Source organism: Scomber scombrus, chromosome 22 (genome assembly GCF_963691925.1).
Source record: "Scomber scombrus chromosome 22, fScoSco1.1, whole genome shotgun sequence".
Lineage (NCBI taxonomy): Eukaryota > Metazoa > Chordata > Actinopteri > Scombriformes > Scombridae > Scomber > Scomber scombrus.
Genome location: NC_084991.1, coordinates 4,107,042 through 4,128,785, shown reverse-complemented (window position 1 = coordinate 4,128,785; position 21,744 = coordinate 4,107,042). Strand labels below are relative to the sequence as shown.

Below are 21,744 nucleotides of genomic sequence, written 5' to 3'. Positions count from 1 at the left end.
TCATTCATTTAAATGGCAGCAGTGTGCTGACACAGTGGTTCAAATACAGTCCGCTCCGGCTAAACAACACAAGGTGGTCTGTCAAGCAGTTGAACAGTTATTTAACCGTCATTAACCTGTAGCTCCAGCTGGACTTCCTGGATTGTCTTTCTGCTTGCACTGTTTTAATGCAGGGCAGTTTCAGTCTGAATGCAGCCATATTTAGACAAGAAAACAGAGGTGAACCATAAAATCATGAGCCAGACTGTGTCATAAACATCCATCAATGTTTAGTTTACAGAATATGGATCAGTTTCACTAAATTTGCAACATGCAAACTGTGACACTTTAATTGACCAGTGTGTAGGATTTAGTGACATCTAGTGGTGAATATGCAGATTGCAACCTCAATCCCCCCCACCCCCTTCCATGCATGTACGAGAATCTACGATGGAATATGCAAATGCCCTCTAAAGACAGTATTTGATTTGCACAATGATTCTTATTATCTAAGTCCATTCTGCTAGATGCTACTAAATTCTACATACTGCACCCTTAACTGTTGACAGTTTCACTAATCAAATCGAGCAGCGGATTTGCAAAACGTGCGTGAGTCTGTGCCACAATTTGCAATCTTCACTTTTGTTTAATGGACCCTGGTTCAACTTTGACCTGCTGTACTAGCCCTAGTTTTGCTCACAACGTTCATGTTCAAAGAGAGCTCATCAATATTTCATGTGTTTCTTTCACCTCCAAATCTAGTAGGGTATATATAATCAGGCTGAACTGTCGTATAACAGTCTGACTGCTTATGTTTCTTGTCCTGTTAGACTTTGTTGTAGCTAGGGCTGGGTCGTTTTAAAAATTACCACACCAGTACCAATCTGTGATACCGATACCAACCGAGTACTTCATTAGATACCCATTACACATTCAGTACACTTGCTTTTATCCAGTGCAACTGGCGTGTAGGGTAGACACACTTTAGAGCGTTTAGGTGGCATCTTGGCTGCTGAACTGCTGTAGCTGCTGTGGCAGTGGGCCAATCACATCCCATTAAATCCAAGAACGCTTGCATTGATTGGCTGTGAGCAAGTCATATTCTCAAGTCATATTCTCAAGTCATATTTTCTAGGTCTGGGTGCAAAAAGGATCGATTGCAGGTATCATTTGACGGGAGACATTTCGATACTATTTGGTACCGATTTATTTTGGTCAATACCTTAAAGGTATCGAGTACTGATACCAAGCCTAGTCCTAGCGATGTTGGCGTCTTCCCACATCACAACACTACTTTGGTCAGTACAGTGTTATCTTAATCAACACAAATAAGACCCAAGATGTAACAAACTGGAATTATCCTTTAAGTTCTGAAGTAAGGCATTGAAATAATGTGGCATTATGTTTTTATTAATGAATACAAAGCTTTTTTTTTTTGAAGAACACTGAAGGATTTTCTTCTTTTTTGAAAGGCCAGAGAGGAAACAGGTAATGATTTCTGTCCACTTCTCATGCTAAACGTGGCTCTTGGCATTTTGAATAAAAAACCTTCATTTGTTTTGATTTCTTTCAAACTCAGCCTTGAGCAGTAAGCTTAATGCTCAGTTGTACCAGCACAGCCTGTACAACCACTGGCATGTTTCTCAGATCTGACACGTACTCGTGGAAAATCACCAGGACGCTTTGAAGAATCCTGAGGTCATCTATCTACGTTAGTAACTCTAGATCGGCCAAGGCAGCTGACGTCGATGCTACCTCTCTGATCTTCATCCTCTCTCTCAGACCCCTGGAGCCACATGATGACGCAAAGCCACAAGTTTATGAGATCACAGCTCTCAGAGGAAAGTAATATATAAAAATACTCTATTTACAGGTGCTCGTGTACAAATCCACTTTCTCTTGTTGAGTACATGAAGAGAAAAGGCAAAAAAAAATATCCTACCTGCGCAATTTTCTTTTTGGGGAAATTTTATGATGACAAAAAAAATTCAATTGTGCTCTGTAGGAAGTGAGAGATATCACATATTTCTGTAAAACCAACGTTAAAGGCACATTATTGATGGATTTAGTTAATTCTTCAATGTCCATTCTTTTTCCGAAGCCACTTCATATGATTTCATTGGTTTCATTCCTCAAGGTGTTAAATTTTTTTTTATCCTCATTTCTTTTTCATACCAAAACACAGCAGAAACACATCACATAGAGCAGATAATGAAGGTGAATATAGTGGCTTGGTTGTTCTGTAGGATGTGTTTCTATCTGAGAAAGTCTTCTCTGGCTACAGAGACAAGGACCCCGGGTCAGGAGTGGAAGGCGGGTGGGTGCAGTTTCAGTTTCTCCTCTGTCCCCACTCGTCCCTACAGGTGGGTGTCCTCCTCGTCGGGTATGTCTTCCTTCAGGAGGTTGTCAATGGGGACGATCCAGCTGTCGTTGAACTCGCCGTTCAGCGCCATCTTCTTCTCCTGCATCTCCGGCTGCACTTCCATCACCTCTAGCGTGGGGTTGTCGTGGTAACCGTTCTCCACTGTGTGCAGCTCCTCCGTCAGGTGTTGCTGTGGAGATTAAAGCGGATGAGATAAGTGAGCCAGAAGTTAAAGATGTATGATTCACACATGAACAATAACCGCCCTCTGGTGGTTGCATTAGAGAAATGGCTTGAATTTACATTTACATTTGATCAAATTTAAAATCAAGGTTTGAAAGCAAGATTGTCTTTCACTATAGTCTTTAAAATAATGCACGACATTAAATGTATCATTACCTCACTCTGTAGAGTCTGTATAATGGTTTTTGAATGGAATACTTCTGGCTATTTTGCATTATTAAGGCAGCAAAGCCTCTAATAGTTCAGTCAGCTGCAGTCAAAATAAACTAAGACACATGAGAAGACTGAATAGGAGAGTTTCCACTTGCCTGGTTCTCATTGTACGGTTTGCGGTGGTGGGAAGCGCACACGGCGAGGATGACGATCATGATCAGCAGAGCTCCACAGGAGGCCAGGATGGCAATCAGAGTTTTGCTATCTGTTGCTTTCTCCTAGTGTAAAAAAAGAAAATAGTTACTTACGGTCACATTTATAGGTCTTAACCCTGAAATTGTTTACAGAGCATCCACATGTGAATTCTTACCTTGGTGATTTCTTTGTAATACTGGGCAGCAATGTCTTCCTTCACTGTAAGATACAGTTTGTTTGCAGTTAGATTATAACATTTTCAGTTGAACTTAAATTGAACTGAAGAAGTGAGGAGGAAGATTTGTTACCTGTGCCTCTTATCTCCACTGAGCCTAACTCATGTTTGTCCTGGTCTTTCTTGTATGTCAGACTGCAGTTTCCATCTTTCAAGTTCAGCTGTGTAAACAGCCGCTTGCACAACTGCACCAGGATCTTTTCCTCGCCCTCCTTCTAAAGGTGAAATCACACATTTTTTAAAAACTTTTTTTAAATTCATTTTTTTACATATACATATATACACACACACACACACACACACACACACATACATATATATATTTCATGAGCTGATGAGATGTCACCAGGCCTCGGCAGAGGTTAGACAGGAAGGTCCTGCGCTGTGGATTATTTCTGGTGTATGATGGAACTACACAGCTGTGTAGTCAGAGGGAGAGGGTGAGTATACGAAGAGGTGTGGGAACGAAGGAAACTAGTGAAAGGCAGGAAGGGTTTCTCACTAAGACACTTTTTCCACCCAGTGACTGGAATCCTTTTTTCTTTTTTCTTTTTTATACTGGGCTTCATTGCCTCCTGTCCTGTCCTGGTTCAGAGATCCACCCAGTCTCCTCCATTACAAGTCATGTTTTTTTTGTTTTTTAACCAACACAATTGCAATGAAATAATTTGCTTTTAAAAAAAACTAAAAAACAAAACCAAAACTGATTAGTTTGAAGGGTTAGATTTCACACAAAATGATACTAAAGATTGATAAAGATTATGTAAAATTCAGTCATATTTGGATATGGCACACCAAAAAAGGTCAACTATTACATTTCATCATGTCTATTAGTTATGATAGACTACTAAATAAATGACTTCACTACTCATAAAGTAACTTAATGACACTGTGCAGAGACGTGCTCTTTTAAAAGAACAAAACTAAGAGGTGATAGTTAGCAGGCTAACTTGCCATAAAGTGCAAATTAGTGCAAAGTGCTGCTGAGGTTAATGGAAATGTCATGCCGTTATCAGAAGGATAAGTTCCTTAGGGGAACTCAGGGGAAACATTTGGGTGTAAATTTTAGTGAGGAAAGGTGGTGGTGGGGGGGGGGGACAATAGCAAGACAATAGCAGAAGCTTGATGAGAGTCATGCCTGAAACAGATTTAAAGATAGCCATCTCTGGATAATGCAAAGTCTTACCTTTTCTCCATTGTTTAGAGAATACTGCAAACAAAAAGAAAAGAAAATTAGTCACAAGCATCAGCGACCTTTGAGTCTCATTAAGCATCTTTTTTTCTCAAATTTTGATGTAAAGTGAAGTCAAGAAGTAGCTGCATCTGCTCCTCATTATTACATCTTACCTCAAACTTTTCAAAGGGAGTTGCTATGGTCGTTGTGTTTATGATGGTGCTGGCATTTTGTGAAATGGTTACTGCTGCAGGCTGTGTTGCTGTCCTGCTGGTCTGGGTGGCGACAGTGGCGGTAGTGGTGGGAGCGGCGGTAGCGGCGGGAGTGGCGGGAGCGCCGGGAGCGGCTGTAGCGGCGGGAGCACCGGGAGCGGTGGCGCTGGTGGTGGCGGAAAGGGTGGTGGAGGGGTTGGAGGGGGTGGAGGGGGTGGCGGCGGTGATTTCTGACTTCCCAGCCAGGTCTGTGGTCTTAGTTGTTTGTTGGTTTTGGGTTGTTGTCTCCGTTGTGCCACTTTCGGATGTCCCAGTTTTTACCCCTAAACCTTCGACCAGGAGTAACACAGCAACAGTTAACTTATTGTCTCCGGTTAATGATGCAAACGCCTCCGAGCCAATCAGTGACACTTGTATCACTATCTAAGTTGTCTCGCACAATTTTGAAAACATTGGAATCTAAAGATAAAAGTATTATCTCTACTTATTTTGACCTCAATGAGATTGTATAATTAAACTTAAATTAAGCTTCAGTATCAGTTCCATATAATTGTTGCTTTAACCAATATAGCACAGCACAGAAGTATTAGTATTTGGCATACTGAACATACAGAATGTTGTTCATCCCCTCCACTAAAGGGTTTATGGTGGAACAACCCTTTACTATAAGACGAAGCTGGTTGTTCCTTTAATATGTCATTCATCTGCTCATCTGCACAGAGTTTACCGATGATTTGTCAAAGTTGTCTCGTAAAATGTCTGAGACTGAGACACATGGACACACAAATAAACTGACCAGCATAATCATTTCAGTGATTGAACCAAAAACACACAAAAAGTTATCAGTGACTTTAAATTGAAGTGTTGTTCAAAGCTACATAACTCTATAACCCCTCGCTCTATGTAGGTCAATGAGGTTTTCTTGTGTCCATGTGGTTTAGTCAAATTTAAAAAGGGGTTATAATGTGAAAATAAACGTATGAAAAAATTGCACACATTCTTTTTTTGTGGACCCAGCATCAAATTTCTGCTTTTAATCCATTTTGAGAGAATATATTAGAGGATTATGGCAAAAATGTCTAAGTGGTGTAACCATAAAAACTTTGTACCAAATAATTCAACTTGCTTAAAAAAACTAAATTCTCAATAAAACACCATATCAACTCGTTTGGCATGATCTTACATTATAACTTTTATATTAAATAAAGGTAATGGAATACAATTGTTCTAAATATTACATTTAGTCTGGAGAATCATGGAGATCAGGAAACATTTACATTATTTTTTTGTAATGATTGGATTTGTAAGTCCACTCAAATACATTACAAAAATGTAGGTGGATAAAATATTTAATATGTAACATTCTTTTGTGGTTACACCATTTGACATTTCAGTCTTACTTTTGGTTTTAAAAAAATGGTGCAAATGTCATTTCAAATGATATAAAACCAACAAAAATGTAAATTTAAACCAACCTGATGCTGCTTTTAAAACTATTTTTTAACATATTTTTTTATTACCCATCTTGCCAATCCTTATTTGACACTGACCCATATATATCCTTATTTTTTAATTCCTCTATAACACAAACTTCTCACTGGCCTGTTGTGTGTGATTAACTCTTAGATATAGTTATATATTATGTGTCCAACCCTGTTATTTAGTGCTTGATGTGTTTAGCTACGCTAACAGTGGTAAAATATCAAATCAAATAATATTGCACATGGTTACTAGTCATGTATTGGAACATTTGGGTTATTGCCTATATATGTTTTAAATTTCAGATTTGAATTTTAGCTCCCTACCATGTTGATCAGTCAGGATCTGATTAAACTGTTCAGGGCAGACATTTGTCATTGGGACCCTCTTGATCCCCCTAGTTCTCATTAAGTATGGCGCACTGAAATTTCATTCAATTTCTTCAAATCTGAATTGAGTTGTTGAGATACTGTTGCAAGAAAATGTTAATGTATATTGTCAAGATTCTAGTCAGCTGTTTTAGGAGAGTTATCCCCTTTCAGAGTTTGATCTTTTGACCCTATATCATTGTTCCTATCAGGTGGATCAGTGTTATATTAATGTGGTTGTGGATATAGTGAACAAAGAGCAGTACTTACTTGTTGTAACAATGGTGGAAGGTGTGGATTGTCCTGGTGTAACATCACCCGTCGTGTCGGACTTCATTGTCATGACAGTCGCTGGAGCCAAGGTGGTTTTATCAGTTAACGTTGTCTTCGCCTGCGTTGTTGCAGGATTCATGGAACTGCTGCTGCCAGGTGATGTAGTCGGGGTATGGGCAGGGGCAGGGGCAGGGGCAGGGGTAGCGGGTTGGTTGTTGGTAGCATCAGCAGTAGGAGTAGCAGTAGTAGTAGGGAGGACAGGTGGTTGGCTAGGAACCGTTATTGAGATAGGGACGGTTGCTGGTGTTTGGATGGTTACTGCAGTGGTGGTAGGGTTAGTGCCCACCGTAATGGTTGGAACAGTTTTGTTGGTTGTTGATGCATCATCTTCTTGGCTCGAATTGGAAGTAGAGTTTGGATTGTGGGTTATATCGGCAGTAGCATTCTGTGAACAGACGCTGTGAAGTAGGAAGCCTGAGGAAGAATAAAACATAATTGTTACTTAGAGCACACTACTAAATGGATAGTATGAAAACCAATCAGTGGTAATATCTTATTACATTAAACAAGTATTAATTGATTTTGGAACCACCTGAAAACACAATACTTGATTCTTATTTAAACACCCAGCAGACACAAAAACATTAGAAAGAGCTGGAATCATGTTTTAGCCACCATGCAAATTGAGGGCCAATATTCTTCTTTTTCTTTTTAGTACTTTAGAACTTAGACTCAACCAAAACACTGAAGTTGTGGATTATAAAATTAAAGCAAGGACCCCAACACCGCCCACTTAGAGCCTGGTTCTGCCTGAAGTTTCTTCCCATTCAATTTAAACTTCAAGAGTACTGTCCAGACCTGCTCTATGTGTAAAGTGCCTTCAGATAACTTTTGTTGTGATTTGGCCCCATATAAATAATGATTGATTGATTGATTGAGATGTTAAATCTCTGTAGACCTGAGGAAGCAGCAGTTGGGGGATAATTCTTCGTGGTTTGGTCGTCCTTTCAAATGAGTAATAACCTAAATTTCCATCCATCCGTTTTTTATCCAAAGGTCAAAGAGCTTGGGGGGCTCTTTCATACGATCGGCCATCAGACTGTACAACACCACAGCTCCCAGTACCTCCCACTCCCACTAAAAAAGACTGAACAGAATCCACTCAACACACAATGGAAAGCAAGGATGCTGCCTGATGGAGACAAAGCTAAGAATCCAATCTGAGATTTAGCATTACAGATGCAAATGGGATCGCTAATTGACAAGCAGATGGTCACTGTTACCTCTATGATTTAGAAATGGTTCACAACCTAATTAACAAGCCAATTATCAACCAATATCAAAGGGTAGACTTATTGTAAAGTGGTACCAAATACTCAATTTTAATGAATCCTCTCGTCTGTACAATCAAAGTCTTCTTGGTAGAGCCTTGTTGACCTCTGGTTCTAGATTTCCTGCTGTTTGGACAGTCGTGCGCTTTGGCTACAGCCCTCCGTCTTCTTCTGTTTCTCTATTTATAGTGACCAGCGCAGGATGCTGCACACAATAAACCTGGAAACACCACACCCACATCCACGACCTTTTTCGAGAGCTCTGGGAACAATCATAGTATGACTTCACGGCCACAAAACAATGGCGTCCACCTCGCCCACACAGCCGCCCGCAGCCTCGACGCATTCTGGTTCCACCCATCTACAGTACACTGCATCCACACACACACACACACATATACAGCCACTGGATATTCAGCGAGCATGTGCGGTGACAAATGACTTAAATATAGTGATGCTAAATGACATGGACATTATGTAACACTTCCTCAGAGGACCATAACAATGGACATCATGTATCGCAACTCACATATACAAACACACTACATTTATGCACGTACTGAATTTAGAGTCGCTTGTACTTTTCTTGAGTAATTCCATTTTTCTGCTGCTATATGTTTCACCTCATGCAGTATTTCAGGGGGAGATTTTCAAGGATTTCATCAGTGTCCCTCCTTCCAGCTGTTCAACTGTCACAAGCTCTTGAAGCTGTAATTCCCACAGCCTGTGAACGCAACGTTAAGATTGGTGTCAGGAGTTTGCAAGATAAGAGCACGTTCTGGTAAAGTGGAGGCTGGTGGAGCCAAGCCTGTCCTGACTCTGTAATAGCACAAACACATCACTTATCAGCCTTCAGCCTGCTGCCCTAAACACTGTTATTAAGAGAGTGAGCCTGTCAGAGCTTTGATTCAGCTGAGTGTACATGTGCTGCTGCTGTAAGTGGCTTTCTGAAGGCATGTAAGATCTGCTCCGTGAGGGCCTTTGGAGTCAGAAGGAGACAGAATATCAAACACATAGTGAGGATATCAGTCAGACAGCCATGTTTATAGTGGTAACAGCAAGAGGGAGATGGTGTATATGTGAGACTGTAGAAGAATTAAAGGTAAATAACCCAACCATAATGACAGTCTGTGTTTTTACTGAAGTGTAGCCCCCACTCTCCAATCCCATCCCCTTTATATTATTATACTATTTTATTATCATTATATCAGTGGAATAAAATGGTCTTCAAATGACAATAATATCGTTTATCGTGATTATTTCTGAGACAATATATCGTCCAATAAAAGTAGTTATCGTGACAGTCCTATCTATGTCTGCTTCAGTGAGCATCTGACTTTACTAGAAGATCTGCTAATATCAGTCCATTAATTTACCCACAAATGCAACACATACATCTGCAAATCCGCTTTAAGAAAAACAACAACTGTGCAGATATGGGTGAAGTCTTCCTCTCAGCAATGGAACTGGAAAGTTTTTCAACATTACATCATATCAAGAAAGAGGAATTTTTTCCAAGGATGACGCACGGGCTGCTGACTCAGAATAAAGTGTTGCAGTGCTCAGATCTTCTTCACTATCCTCCCTAACCCTCCGACACCGTGTGATTTCTTCTAAAAATATTTTCCAGCTAAATCCATCTGTCCTCTGTGTTCTTTCCCCCCCCCCCGCCCCCCTCAGGTGTGGCGTCTTGTTTTTGGCGTGACTCCCGCTGACCCCGGCTGTCACTGACGCATCTGTTTCTTAGCGAGCAACAGCACCCGTCGCTATCAGTACCAAGACTGTTTTTACCTCACCCACCACATTCCTCGCCACACAGCCTCCAGAAAAACACGCGCGCACACTCTCTCTCTCTCTCTCACACACACACACACACACACACTGAACCACCTGTAGTCTGTCAAATCCACTTGCACTGCCTGCATCTTAATTAATTTCATTTTCACTATAGGTACCTTATTTTGAATAAGGCCCTATATGCTTCCCCCCCTTCTCTTTTTTTTTTATTGTATTTTAATTTTGACATTTTTTTTCAGGTCAGTGAAGGTGGTCTAAGCTTGTCACCAGTCAATCAATCCCCACACCGGCACGATATATCTGAGTGGGGGAGGACCCCTTAACCCCAACTGCTCAAAGATGCTGTTTAACGGGTCAAACTGTGCTTGGACTTTGGCAGTTTTCAAGTGTGAATGTGTGTGACTGTGTGAATGTGATCAGGGCGTTTCTGTAAAAAGAGAAGCTTCCTCTCAGTGAACTTCCCTCAACAAATAAAAGTTCATAAACATCATGAGAACAGCGACAAAAGATAAGAACGATAATACAAGACTGCGTTCGACTTGCTGAAAGATATATTCACATCCTTTTTGTCACATGGAAAATAGACTATCATTTAAAATACTCAGTTGCAAAGCAGCAAAATGTATAAAGTATAAAGTAAAAGTGATGATATCGCAGCGTGTGTGAAGCGTTTCAATGTTGCAGTCGGTCAGGATGGAAGTAGATTTAAACCTTTGACATTGTAATTTAGTTTAATCTGTAACAATGCAATGTACTTTACCCTTTTTTATGTCGATCGTGTTTATTTTAATCTGTAAAATAATCGTTAACTAAAGCTGTCAAATAAATATAGTAAACAGGAATTGTATGACAGTACAAGTAGCATCAAATTGAAATATTCTAGTAAAGTGAAAGATTGTATCAATTATCACACTTCTGGCTGTTTCAAGTGAGCAGTTAATATCAGAGCAGAGTAAAAACAAGGAAAATGCCTCCTTTATATCCATAATAATACAACTTTGCTCTGACCTGTGTGTGAGTGTATGGAGCTCAGTACTACTACAGACCAGAGTGCACATCCAGTAGCATTGTCCTCCTGTCATGCAGTTTGTGTCCAGGTGTGACCTGCTCCTCTGGACTCAGTGAGGGTCAGAGGCTGTGAGAACAGACCTGCCGTTCATTCCCTGGCTCTTCTCTCTAACTCTTGGCTCACCTCAGTGACAGGAAACAGCTCTGTTGATTTGGGCCTTTGGGTCTGTGTATGTCTTGTCGAAAATAATTTTGTGCCTTATCTAAATAAATGTCAATTAGTTTGCTGTGTTTATGTGTATGGTGTCGTGTCATGATTGGCAGCTGCTCTTAATCCTCCATCAAGCAGCGGGACAGCTGAGGGGATGTGTCAAATGGGCTGTCATCCCACCGCCTGACTCTGCTGTTAAGACTCTGGCTCCAAATAACATCACAAAAGTAAGATGGATGCTCCAAGAAAGGATATATTATGGATTCACTTTTGCATAACGACATGAAGGTATTATAAATCTCAACTTTTCCTATCTATCAGCGTTAATTCTTACTTGAATATCTTTGACATCAGTACACCAGAACCCAGGCTATATATTGTGTCTATCGAATTAATTGTAAATGAGGATTTATTTACCCAGAATGATGGATTTAAGATGACCTGAGCAATGCCTCTTTGCTTTTCCTACACTTCTATACTATTTGGAGCCATGTCAGAAAAATCAAAGTTGTACTTGGATGTTGACATGAACAGTATTTAGAAGTCAGAAACTGGTGATAACTGTTGTACAAGTGAGAACATCCATCACTTCTTACTATGTTGATTCTAAAGTCATCCAAAACATAAAACACAAGTTTTGCCTGCTAGCTAATTAATAGCTACTGTACCAAACAACAAAAAATGTACTAAAATCTCTCGTTAGCTGCCTTTAGCTTGTGCTATGTACAACAGAGACTGACAGATGCAGAACTGAAATAGCTTAAGAAATATGTCAATTACTTAATTCAAGTTGAAGAAACATGGCTAGCCCTACCTTGCTTTTCTTTGCCCCAAAACTGTGTTTTATGCTTACAATAAGTCAAATAACTATCATCTACCTTTGTTCTAAGCAGTGGCCATTGAAAACGCTCTGATAGCATCAAATGGCAGACAGTCAACATTAGCAAGCAAAATGTTTCCATTAGGATTTGTTGGAGACCAAAACAATCTCACAATGCTGAAGCCGCTTGATGTTTGCTAACATGTTTGCTATTAATTTTATATGACAATAATTGGCTATGTCAGTTGTGCACCAAAGTGGCAAAAAACACTGTGAATATTGCTTTTAAGATGAAAAAACATGGCTAGCCCTACCTTGCCCCAAAGTTAACTCTAAGCTAAATCTGCACTACACTAATCAGTGTTTGTATGCTAACAATGAGTCAAATAATTATTATCTACCTTTGTTCTATAAGCAGCAGTGTGCATTGAAAAAACTAAAACTCATAAACTCACTGTATGCTGTGTGCTTAGCATCAAATGACAAACAGAAAACGTTAGCAAGCAAAATGTTTCCATTAGGATGTGTTGGAGACCAAAACAATCTCACAATGCTGAAGCTGCTTGATGTTTGCTAACATTTTTGCTATTAATTTTTTATGACAATAATTGTCTATGTCAGTTGTGCACCCAAGTGGCAAAAAACACTGTGAATATTGCTTTTAAGATGAAAAAACATGGCTAGCCCTACCTTGCCCCTCTTTGCCCCAAAGCTAACTCTAAGCTAAATCTGCACTAATCAGTGTTTGTATGCTAACAATGAGTCAAATAACTATTATTTACCTTTGTTCTATAAGCAGCAGTGTGCATTGAAAAAACTCTGATAAACTCACGGTATGCTGTGTGCTTAGCATCAAATGACAAACAGAAAACGTTAGCAAGCAAAATGTTTCCTTTTAGCCAAGTGTTCACTACAGGACTTTAAAATATCTTTTTTTAAATCCTGTCCAAAGAGAGCCGCTCATATCTCACGATGTCTTTTAAAATACCGTCGACAGGACACACACTAGGTGATTTATGACAGAATGCTAACGTTGCTGGATGTTGCTATGTTTGCTAACATGTTTAATAGCAATTTTATATGACAATATGTTGTTGGGTTGATAGCTTGCTCCAATGCCCCCAAGTGGCAAATAACAGTGAATATTACTTGTATGATCAATTAATCTGGTAAATCAAAAGAAAACTAATTAAATAAAACACTTAATTTTAATAATGAATTGCTTTCATTATATTTGACATATTGCTTGATTTTTAAATAATTGTGGGTGAATACATGAAATGAATTGAAAAAATAAGTTGACAAAAATTATTATTAATCAAAAATTATAATATAGCTAGAAATAGGTCTGAGTACATAAAGTTTTGATGTGGGTGAGGTTGATTGTCAGCTGACTTATCAGTTTAATTGATAATGCTTTGGCACAATTCGTCCCCCATAGGAAGTGGCGAGAGTCTAAAGCCTTTATAAGGAAATGACTATTTGCATCAAATGTATTACATGTCTGCCCTCAGTGACCTGAACTACCTTTGAAGCTGGTCTCATAGTGAACCTGTGGAGCGTGACAGTGTTTGGCTTACATTCACTGAGACTAAGTGGAGGGCCAGAGGAGGTCAGAGGGTGTGCTCTCTCTCTCTCTATCTCTCTCTCCCTGCCCTCCCTACAGGGGGTCCTACTGTTTGGTTCCAGAAGGCGTCAACCCAATCCTGTCCAGTTTGACAACCACCATCCGTAAGCATTAAAGGAGAATGACAGTCTGGACGGAGGGTGGAGACTAGTTCAATTGTCCTCTTTTCCTGACCACCATGTTGTTAAAAAAAAGCCTCAAGGAACAAGGCCCCACACAGACAGAGACATGGAGAGGATCGGAAAGACAGAAAGGACATTTTTATTGGTCCCTGCCTAAGCAAATACTGTTAAAAAGTCACCAATAAATCATCCACTCATCTAGTAATATCACCAATCTATGACGTTCACTTCATTTCTAAGCCAACTTTGTGTTAACCTTTCGTTATTGTACTCTTTTCAGTCTACTTTTCAGCAACCCATCTTCTGCTTGGGAGTGGCTCACAGTTGTCCTTCCAGTTCATCCCAGAGGTGTTGAAATAGGACAAAAGGTGAAGGACAAAACCCAAACTGTTGTTACAAAGTCTCTCCATCCTTTAAAAAAAGAAAACTTTGACTGTCTCTTATTTAGTAAGGAATTCTTAATGTTGTAATTTAAACCATGTTTTATTTGATTTGATTTCTCTTAACTGGAGCCCAAATAATGAAAAACACACCCAGAAGTCCAAAAGTAGTCCAAAGTATGTGGACAGACGTGTCAATATACTAATACTGAATACCTATATATCAGGTATTCATGTACAAACATTTAATATATTTGTTATCAATTCTATTAGTACAGAAAACATTCACAACAACAGACAATGTGCTAATTTATTAGGCTTTAGTACTGGATTGCAGCTGTTAGTTATTAAAGTTTGTATTTATCAAAAACTATACAATGAATATAGAGACAAAGAGCATACCACCAGTGGGATACTGGTGGATATTGTGTGTGTGTGTGTGTTACAGTGTGTGTGTGCATGTCAACTATCCAGCCAGTTATCCGTTCAGCTTTCAGACTGTAACCCCAGACTGATGTGCGTCTGAGCGTGAAGCGTGAACATGCACTTGTGTGCGCCAAACAGAGAGAGAGAGAGTAAATAAATAAATGTAGCCGTCGCTCCAAAGAGCCGGCGGGACAAAAGCTGTCCCGTTAGCTTGGTGACAGCCCACACAAAGGCCCCTCCGGTCCCACGTGCAGCCATGCAACGATGGGGCTGCTCTCTCACTGCAGACCCCTGCTGCAGCCGGGGCCTTTCAGAGGTCCTCGTTATACTGTGAGAGGTAATTCAGCTTTCTGTGGGACTGTGGGTGGGGAGGGGGGTGATGGGGGTAGGTGGGGTGGTTTGAGGAGTGGGGTAAGGGAGGGGTGTCCTTTGCTTTACAATGTGTGTTGCAGTGAAGGGAGGTGAGGAGCTGTGAATGTAAAAACACTCTGCGGGAATAAAGGAGAGACAAGTGAAAGGGAGGAGAGAAGGAATAGGGGGGGGGGGGAGAGAAAATGAAGAGGGGTTTGAGACGCTGTAAATCTAACGGCCACATGGAAATGACTGACCACACACACAGAAACACGCACACACACACACACCCTGGCACACATTATCCACAAACAACACACTCCCTGTCCCTGGAAACCAGACTGGTATGTGTGTTTATACAACTTGTGGGATGCGCTAATGGTAAAAGTTCAATGTTATAGAGCCCCATCTCACACACACACACACACACACACACACACATAGGGATACATTGAGCAACAGGGTAGCAGGAATTCAAGATGCCATCTATCTGTAGTCAGATTTATTATCAACATCACTAAAAGGTTCAGTTCACCCAAATAAAAAAAAACATAGGATATATATATATATATATATATATATATATATATATATATATATATATATATATATATATATATATATATATATATATATACTATGTTTTTATATGTATAGGCTATAACAATATATATGTATAGGCTATAACAAAACTAAAACTATCTACATGAATATAGACCACTAAAGGTAAGAGAAAGTATGTCTTTTATATGTGTAAACCAAACCTTTAAGAATCTGGAGTGTCTCAGTGTGTAGGCATGCCTCATCGCTTCATCACACACACACTTCGCTTACAGCTAATGGAGCAACAACTTTCTATTTTCCTAAAAAACACGAGAAGTGAGGGGAGGTCAAACAAATTGATGACACAGACGAAAAGAGTGCTGAGAGAGAAGAGATGATGAAGGGAGGCGAGGAATGGAGAGGGGAGTCAGTGGAGAGAGAGAGGAGAGGAGGAGGTGAGTGAAGGTCCACGACGGTACCAGCCGCGGGCCTGATTAATGGACACCTGGGTGTGCGGCGTGGCATGCTGGGGTAGAAGGAGGGAGTGCGGGGTTAGAGTAGAGGTGAAGGCGAGCGGCTCTTTATCTACAGCATCGGACAGTGATGAAACGCTGGGATTTACAGCGAGCTGGTTCCTCCCTGAAGGAAACCTGCGTCCACATGCCAGCCATGCCTGGACTTTAAAAACATGGATCTACTGCATCTGGACACAGCGAACAGTTCCTAAAAAGGGGTTCCCGAGATCTTCAGTAGTCCCAGATTTTAAACTGATGGGTTTAAGGTCATTTCAGTAACCTATGAAAATCAGTTCTGCATAGACTTATCCATCATGAGAATGCCAAAGTCTTGTTTTAGAGTTAGGGCCTTACAATCTCTACATGGTGGTGCCTTCAAGTAAACATGGATATGAAATATATCATCCAGTCCTGGCATTTACATTCTTAACAGTACAATTTTGCACCCAACCCAACATTTAGCACCAATAATAATTAAGTGTTATAGTCATCTAACCATACCCTTATCATGGTATATCTGCCACAATCATAATCTTTCTGTAATCGCAACCATACCTTATTGGACGAAATGACTAAATGTTCACCAAGCAACTTTTAATTCTGCAAGTAGATTTTTATTGTGTACTAAAACCATTTCAAATAATGGGCTGCATGGAAGTAAGGTTGTGATAGGTTACAGTTAGGGTTGACAGCATACAGTACAAAGAAGTTCAAATAAGCTCCATCTCAGCCAGTTGATGTTAAAATGCTTCTTACACACTATATATAACTTCTTGTGTATATCTTTGAATACTTTTATTTATGAAGGAGTATTTCTACTAGAAAAAAACACATTCCACCACATCATTTCTGCCTGTTTATCCACCATCCAGCTGCGTCAAAAGGCTCCCTGTGACTGAGTGGGAGATGGGGGGGCTCAAGGCCGTCTCCTGCCACCACGCCCTCCTTGGGAACCGGGATGTTGATAACGTTTTTTTTTCCCCATCTATTGTTCTCAGTTCTCTCCCATGTGTGCTGGCCAAAACAGACACCAGACGAGTATGCCAGGCAAGGCAGCGTCTGCCCCGGGCCGCTTCGTGTTCGGACAGGCCAGGAACCCTGACTCCCTTTATCTTGTAGGAAATGGACAAGTCGTGAACCCGCAAACACAGAAGAAAGACAATCTGTGTAGGGGTTAGGAAGTCCTGGAGGGGACTGATACTGCGTCTTCCTACAGTCCAAGCTCCAAATACTTGATTTAAGCACTGACATCACCATCAAGCATTCCATTGAATCCTTTCAGAGTTTATAATTTAAGCATCTTGACTATATTTTACCATAATAGACTTCCAATGATGCCCAATTGACACATCACTTAAGCATCATCATCATCTTTCAGGAGTAAGCAAGAACATTGTTGCAAATACTGTAGAAATGAAATGGTATGATCAAAACCAGCTGCTGTTGACTAAATTTGACTGTGAAAACCATGTTTTAAGCACAAGTAGACACAAATTGAGTTCTTTCTCCTTGGCAGCAACAACAGTCTCACTAATGAACCTTTACATCAGTGTGTCCTCCTGGCAACCACACCTTTTGTTCCCAGGTTTAATAGCCTTGGTTAGTGTTCCATTAATACAGAAATGTATCTTGGGTAGATTATTTACGAAACCTAAATGTTTTGGACTTGTGACACCAAGGACATTTTGCAAGAGGACCTTAAGACTTGTATTTAGCACTCTTTTCTATATATTTATGATCCCAAAAGGGCGAAAGACAATCCTTGTATGACTTTTTAGCCACACCAGCAGCTAAGACGGGCAATGTTGGTCAGTTCAGAGATTTGGGCCACTTTATTTTAAACTCTAGTGAGCAGAGATATGAAATATGAAGAATATATATATAAACTATACAAAGAATATTTCCATTTCTATTTTCCATTTGTCAATCCACCAATTTAACCTCTTAATTAGGAATCTGCTTTTTGCTACTCCCTCAGTTAGGAGCTTGGTATTTGACTTGTGTTTAATTTAGCTAGAAATGGCTACGCTAGCTTACTAGCGAAGCTTCTTCTGAACAAAAAAGTATGTCATGTGTCTATGTTGTTGTGTGTTTAAATGCCCTGTGATATGCTTATTTAAGGAGAGACGGTCTTGCCCCTGTCGGTGGGGGCTCTAGTGATGAACAGGTTAATACAGTTTGAAATATCTAAACAACTGAACTGCTATGAAGCCCTGACTTGTCCTGTAGCGCCACCCTGAGGTAGAAATTCCCAATCTCAATCTGTCCATTATTGTCATTTATTCATAACCAAATACCTGCAAAACGAATGACATTCCCTTCAGACTTAGCCGTACTTGTGTTCACTACTAATTTTTTAAAATGTAGCATGCTAACGCAATAGTAAGACAGTTAACAAGGTAAAAATCTGTTAGCATTGTCATTGTGAACACTTTAGCATGCTAACGTCAGTATTTAGCATCGATGCACCAACATACAGCCTCAAATACTGTAAAAATGTGAGCAAACAAACCGTAGCTTATTCGAGGAGACATATTTATGTTGAAAATACTTGTGGAAAAGTAATAATGTGGCTCTTTTTGGAGGCTATATGACAAACAACATTTTAGTTCAATATGGCTAGCATGGAAGAACTGCTGTGGCTTCCTAACTTCTGACTGTTGTTTTTTTATCAGAAATATTTTTTCCACACACTTATGATGGAGTCAAGATGTTATAGGTTAAAACATCATTTAATCCAACACCCTTTGTTAGGATGAGTGTACGCCCAACTGCCAAACTGACACTCTGAAGCTCTGTCTTTTAAAAAGTAGTCATACGCAATATATTTAAACTCTTTAAGTGAAATCAGAATCACAAATTTGAGACAAAAAAAAAGCTTGTCTGCGCAGAAAACAGTACGCTGTTCCACCCTTCATGTGATAACAGGGTGTTAAACATACAGACACAGATGCACGTTCACACACACACACACACACACACACACACACACACACACACACACAACCTGTCAGTCTTATCTTTAGAGAAAAAAAAAGTGCTGACAGCCTTCAGATTGGGTTTGGGCCTGTGCAACGCTTTTTCTTTCACACGGTTGAAAAATAAAAAATAAAAGCCTCCCATCTGAATCCACCTACTGTAATGGTGAGAAAGCAGCAGGTGCATAATTAAAGAAAAACACTTTCCTCGCCTCTCAGCCAGGGAGGGAGGTCAGGGGTGCACTTCACTATTCAGCTCCTTCTGTCTTTGGACGCAGCGCTCGGAGGCCTGTCTGTATGTGTGTGTGTGTGTGTGTGTATTTAAACCAGGATGGAGAGGATAGGAGGGGGTGTGATTGTGGAGTCCTTAACTGTGGGATGGTAGGGGGGGAGCTGAAGGGGCAGATGTTTAAACTCAAAGTTCTACTGTGCCATTAATGCCCAATTTAATATGGATTTTATACAATCTATACAGACACGGTGGTAATTTTGGCTTTACCCAAAGAGGTCAGCACAAAACGTTGAGAAAAAAACTATTCAGTGCCGAACACTGAGTATTTTAATCAGGCATTTCGGAGGCTAAATGAACACAAAACCCCTTGAACTGGCAGCCACTTCGGTTACAACGTGTTTCAAGCTCCTTCTCAGACAGCATCTGTCAGCACTTTCTGCTTCTTAGAATCTAGTGTACAAATTGCGCAGGTTAAATTACTCACTTTTCTGCCTTGAATGACCTTTTCTTTCTCTCTCATCCACTTTTTTATACTTTGATAAAATGATTTAAATCAGAATATGCAGTACTGAACTGCCATAACAATAGATTTTGATCTGTATGACATAGACCTACATATCATATAAAAAAACATATTTGTGTATTTGTGTATTGAACTATCATATACTGTAGGACTACAGTACAGTCGTATGTTTGGATGCACAGTTTCTCATTGCTCATTTTCTTTCAGATTAAAATTTTAGATCAAAATAAAATACACTATAAAGTATTTAAGATTAGTTCCATTATAACTACTTACAGCCACTTTAAGTCTTTCTGATAATACTTCTGTATGTTTACTTAAGGATAACTTTTATAATGAAGGACCTTTACTTCTAAAGGAGTATTTTTACATTGTTGTACCTACTTCAACTTATGTAAAAGTACTGAATATAATATGAAACTCATTGTACAACAACAAGATTTTTACTGATTTTCCTAAATCCACTTCATTATTAGATTATTAGATTCCTTTATTGTCATTGTATAGAATACAACGGAATTCCCAACCCAAGGCAGAGAATGGAGCTCAATTTAAAAAAAGTAATAAATAGTAAAATAATAGGGCGAGATAAAATACATATGTACTACACACGCAACCATACACATACACACACAGTCATACAAATGTGCCAACATAGTAGTTAAAGGTAAAGTTACTACTGTAGTTTAAGTCAGCCACTTTAAGTCATTCTGATTATACATCTGTAACAGAATATTTAAAATGAACAACTTCTACTTGTAAACGGGCTGTTTTTACATTGTTATACCAACTTTAACTTCTGTAAAGGATCTTAATACTTCTACTAATTCCATCTTCCAACATTTGATAGTTTAAGTAACTACTGTACATTTTACTGCTTACATTCCTGTACTTTTTCCTCAAATAACACTTAAAAATTCATAACCTGTATTCATAATAAAGACATTTTCTATTGACTTTGCTACTTGTACTTACTTTTCTACTTATTTATCTTAAAAACTTCCTCCACCAGTGAATTCACGTGTGATAAATGGAGAAAGGGTGATTATTCTAACAGTCTGCTGAGCGCACCTGTTGCTGCATCACACTGCGTACTCTTCTCATTGTCTCTTTATGGCTGATTTCTGTCTTTAAACCCATGCGTAAAAGTGATGCTTGCCTCACATTTCTCCTTTCAAAGAACCACATACACCGACTTGGATGAATACTGAACCATAAGATACATAATACAACACCATAAAGAAAAAAATCCATGTTTCCAGACCAAAGCAAATAAAGCATCCATCAGCTGTGACACTGCGCGCACCATGAGAAACATCCAGGTAATATTCTCTTAATTCATGAAATCAACGTGTACTCACTGACTGAAAGCACCATCAGCCATGTGGTGTTCATCGTTGCTCTCATCCTGTTTGGTGCTCGTTTCCTCTGCCAGATGTTTCTATCATCCGTTAATATGTATGTTTAGAGATGTTTTCCCAGATGATAAACCCGGAGTGTGACTGCTGACTGACGCCGTCCTGTCACGCCTTTCTCCTTCAATTTGTATCTCAAAGTAAATGATCTCGACCAAGGTATTGTTCAATTTTTTTTTCTCCCCTTCTTCCTTTAAACTGAAAGCCAAGAATGCTTTTGTTTGTCCCTGCTGCTTCTTTCTCTCCTCTCCTCTCTGTGCAGAGTGGGGGGATTTGGAAAAGTCCAGAGTGGGAGTTTTTCTGTGGTCTCCTTGGCTGCACAGTTGTTGCCCGGTGTCTCTCTACCTCTCTCTCTCTCTCTCTCTCTCTCTCTCTCGCTGTCTCCCACAGTTCAGCGTAGTGTAACATGGGCTCTCCTCTCCGCACTGGGATCAATTGGAATTTGGGCTCACCGAGAATGAGAAATCAGGGTTTTGTTACTTAGATACATCCTCTACGGGTGTCGCAGCTACTATATAAGGGGGGGAACAAGCCCCACCTACTTTTTAAAAAAATGATTAGTTTAGACCCCCCCACCCTCACTTTCACCATGTGGAAACTCAGTGCATCAGTATATCCCCAGTCAGTGTTTCATCATCAAATCCATTCCATTTATTTATTAAGAAAATGTCCAAATCAATGGAATTCCAGTCCATGTTTCCACTGCTACTTTATACATACCAATGCAGATTATTACATAGCAGCACACATGTATTATTATTATTATTAGTAGTAGTATTAATTATTATTATT

General features: G+C 39.7%; 1 protein-coding gene across 1 annotated transcript; it reads right to left on the bottom strand.

Moving 5' to 3' along the window:
- Positions 1-496: 496 nt before the first annotated feature.
- Positions 497-21,399, bottom strand: podxl (podocalyxin-like). Its single transcript, XM_062444032.1, has 8 exons — positions 20,899-21,399; positions 6,671-7,147; positions 4,515-4,882; positions 4,354-4,377; positions 3,241-3,382; positions 3,108-3,151; positions 2,893-3,015; positions 497-2,531 (listed from the first exon to the last, which is right to left on the bottom strand). The coding sequence occupies exons 1-8, from the start codon at positions 20,942-20,944 to the stop codon at positions 2,337-2,339; spliced, it is 1,419 nt and encodes a 472-aa protein (XP_062300016.1). The 5' UTR covers positions 20,945-21,399; the 3' UTR covers positions 497-2,336.
- Positions 21,400-21,744: the final 345 nt, after the last annotated feature.

What these genes read in the sequence shown, in the direction of transcription:
- podxl (XM_062444032.1), bottom strand. Translation starts at nt 20,944, where the DNA reads ATGAGAGCAACGATGAACACCACATGGCTGATGGTGCTTTCAGTCA. An exon ending in GCTGATGGTGCTTTCAGTCA is followed by an intron (nt 7,148 to 20,898) that starts GTGAGTACACGT and finishes ATTCTTCCTCAG; the next exon opens with GCTTCCTACTTCACAGCGTC. An exon ending in CTCTAAACAATGGAGAAAAG is followed by an intron (nt 3,383 to 4,353) that starts GTAAGACTTTGC and finishes TTTCACCTTTAG; the next exon opens with AAGGAGGGCGAGGAAAAGAT.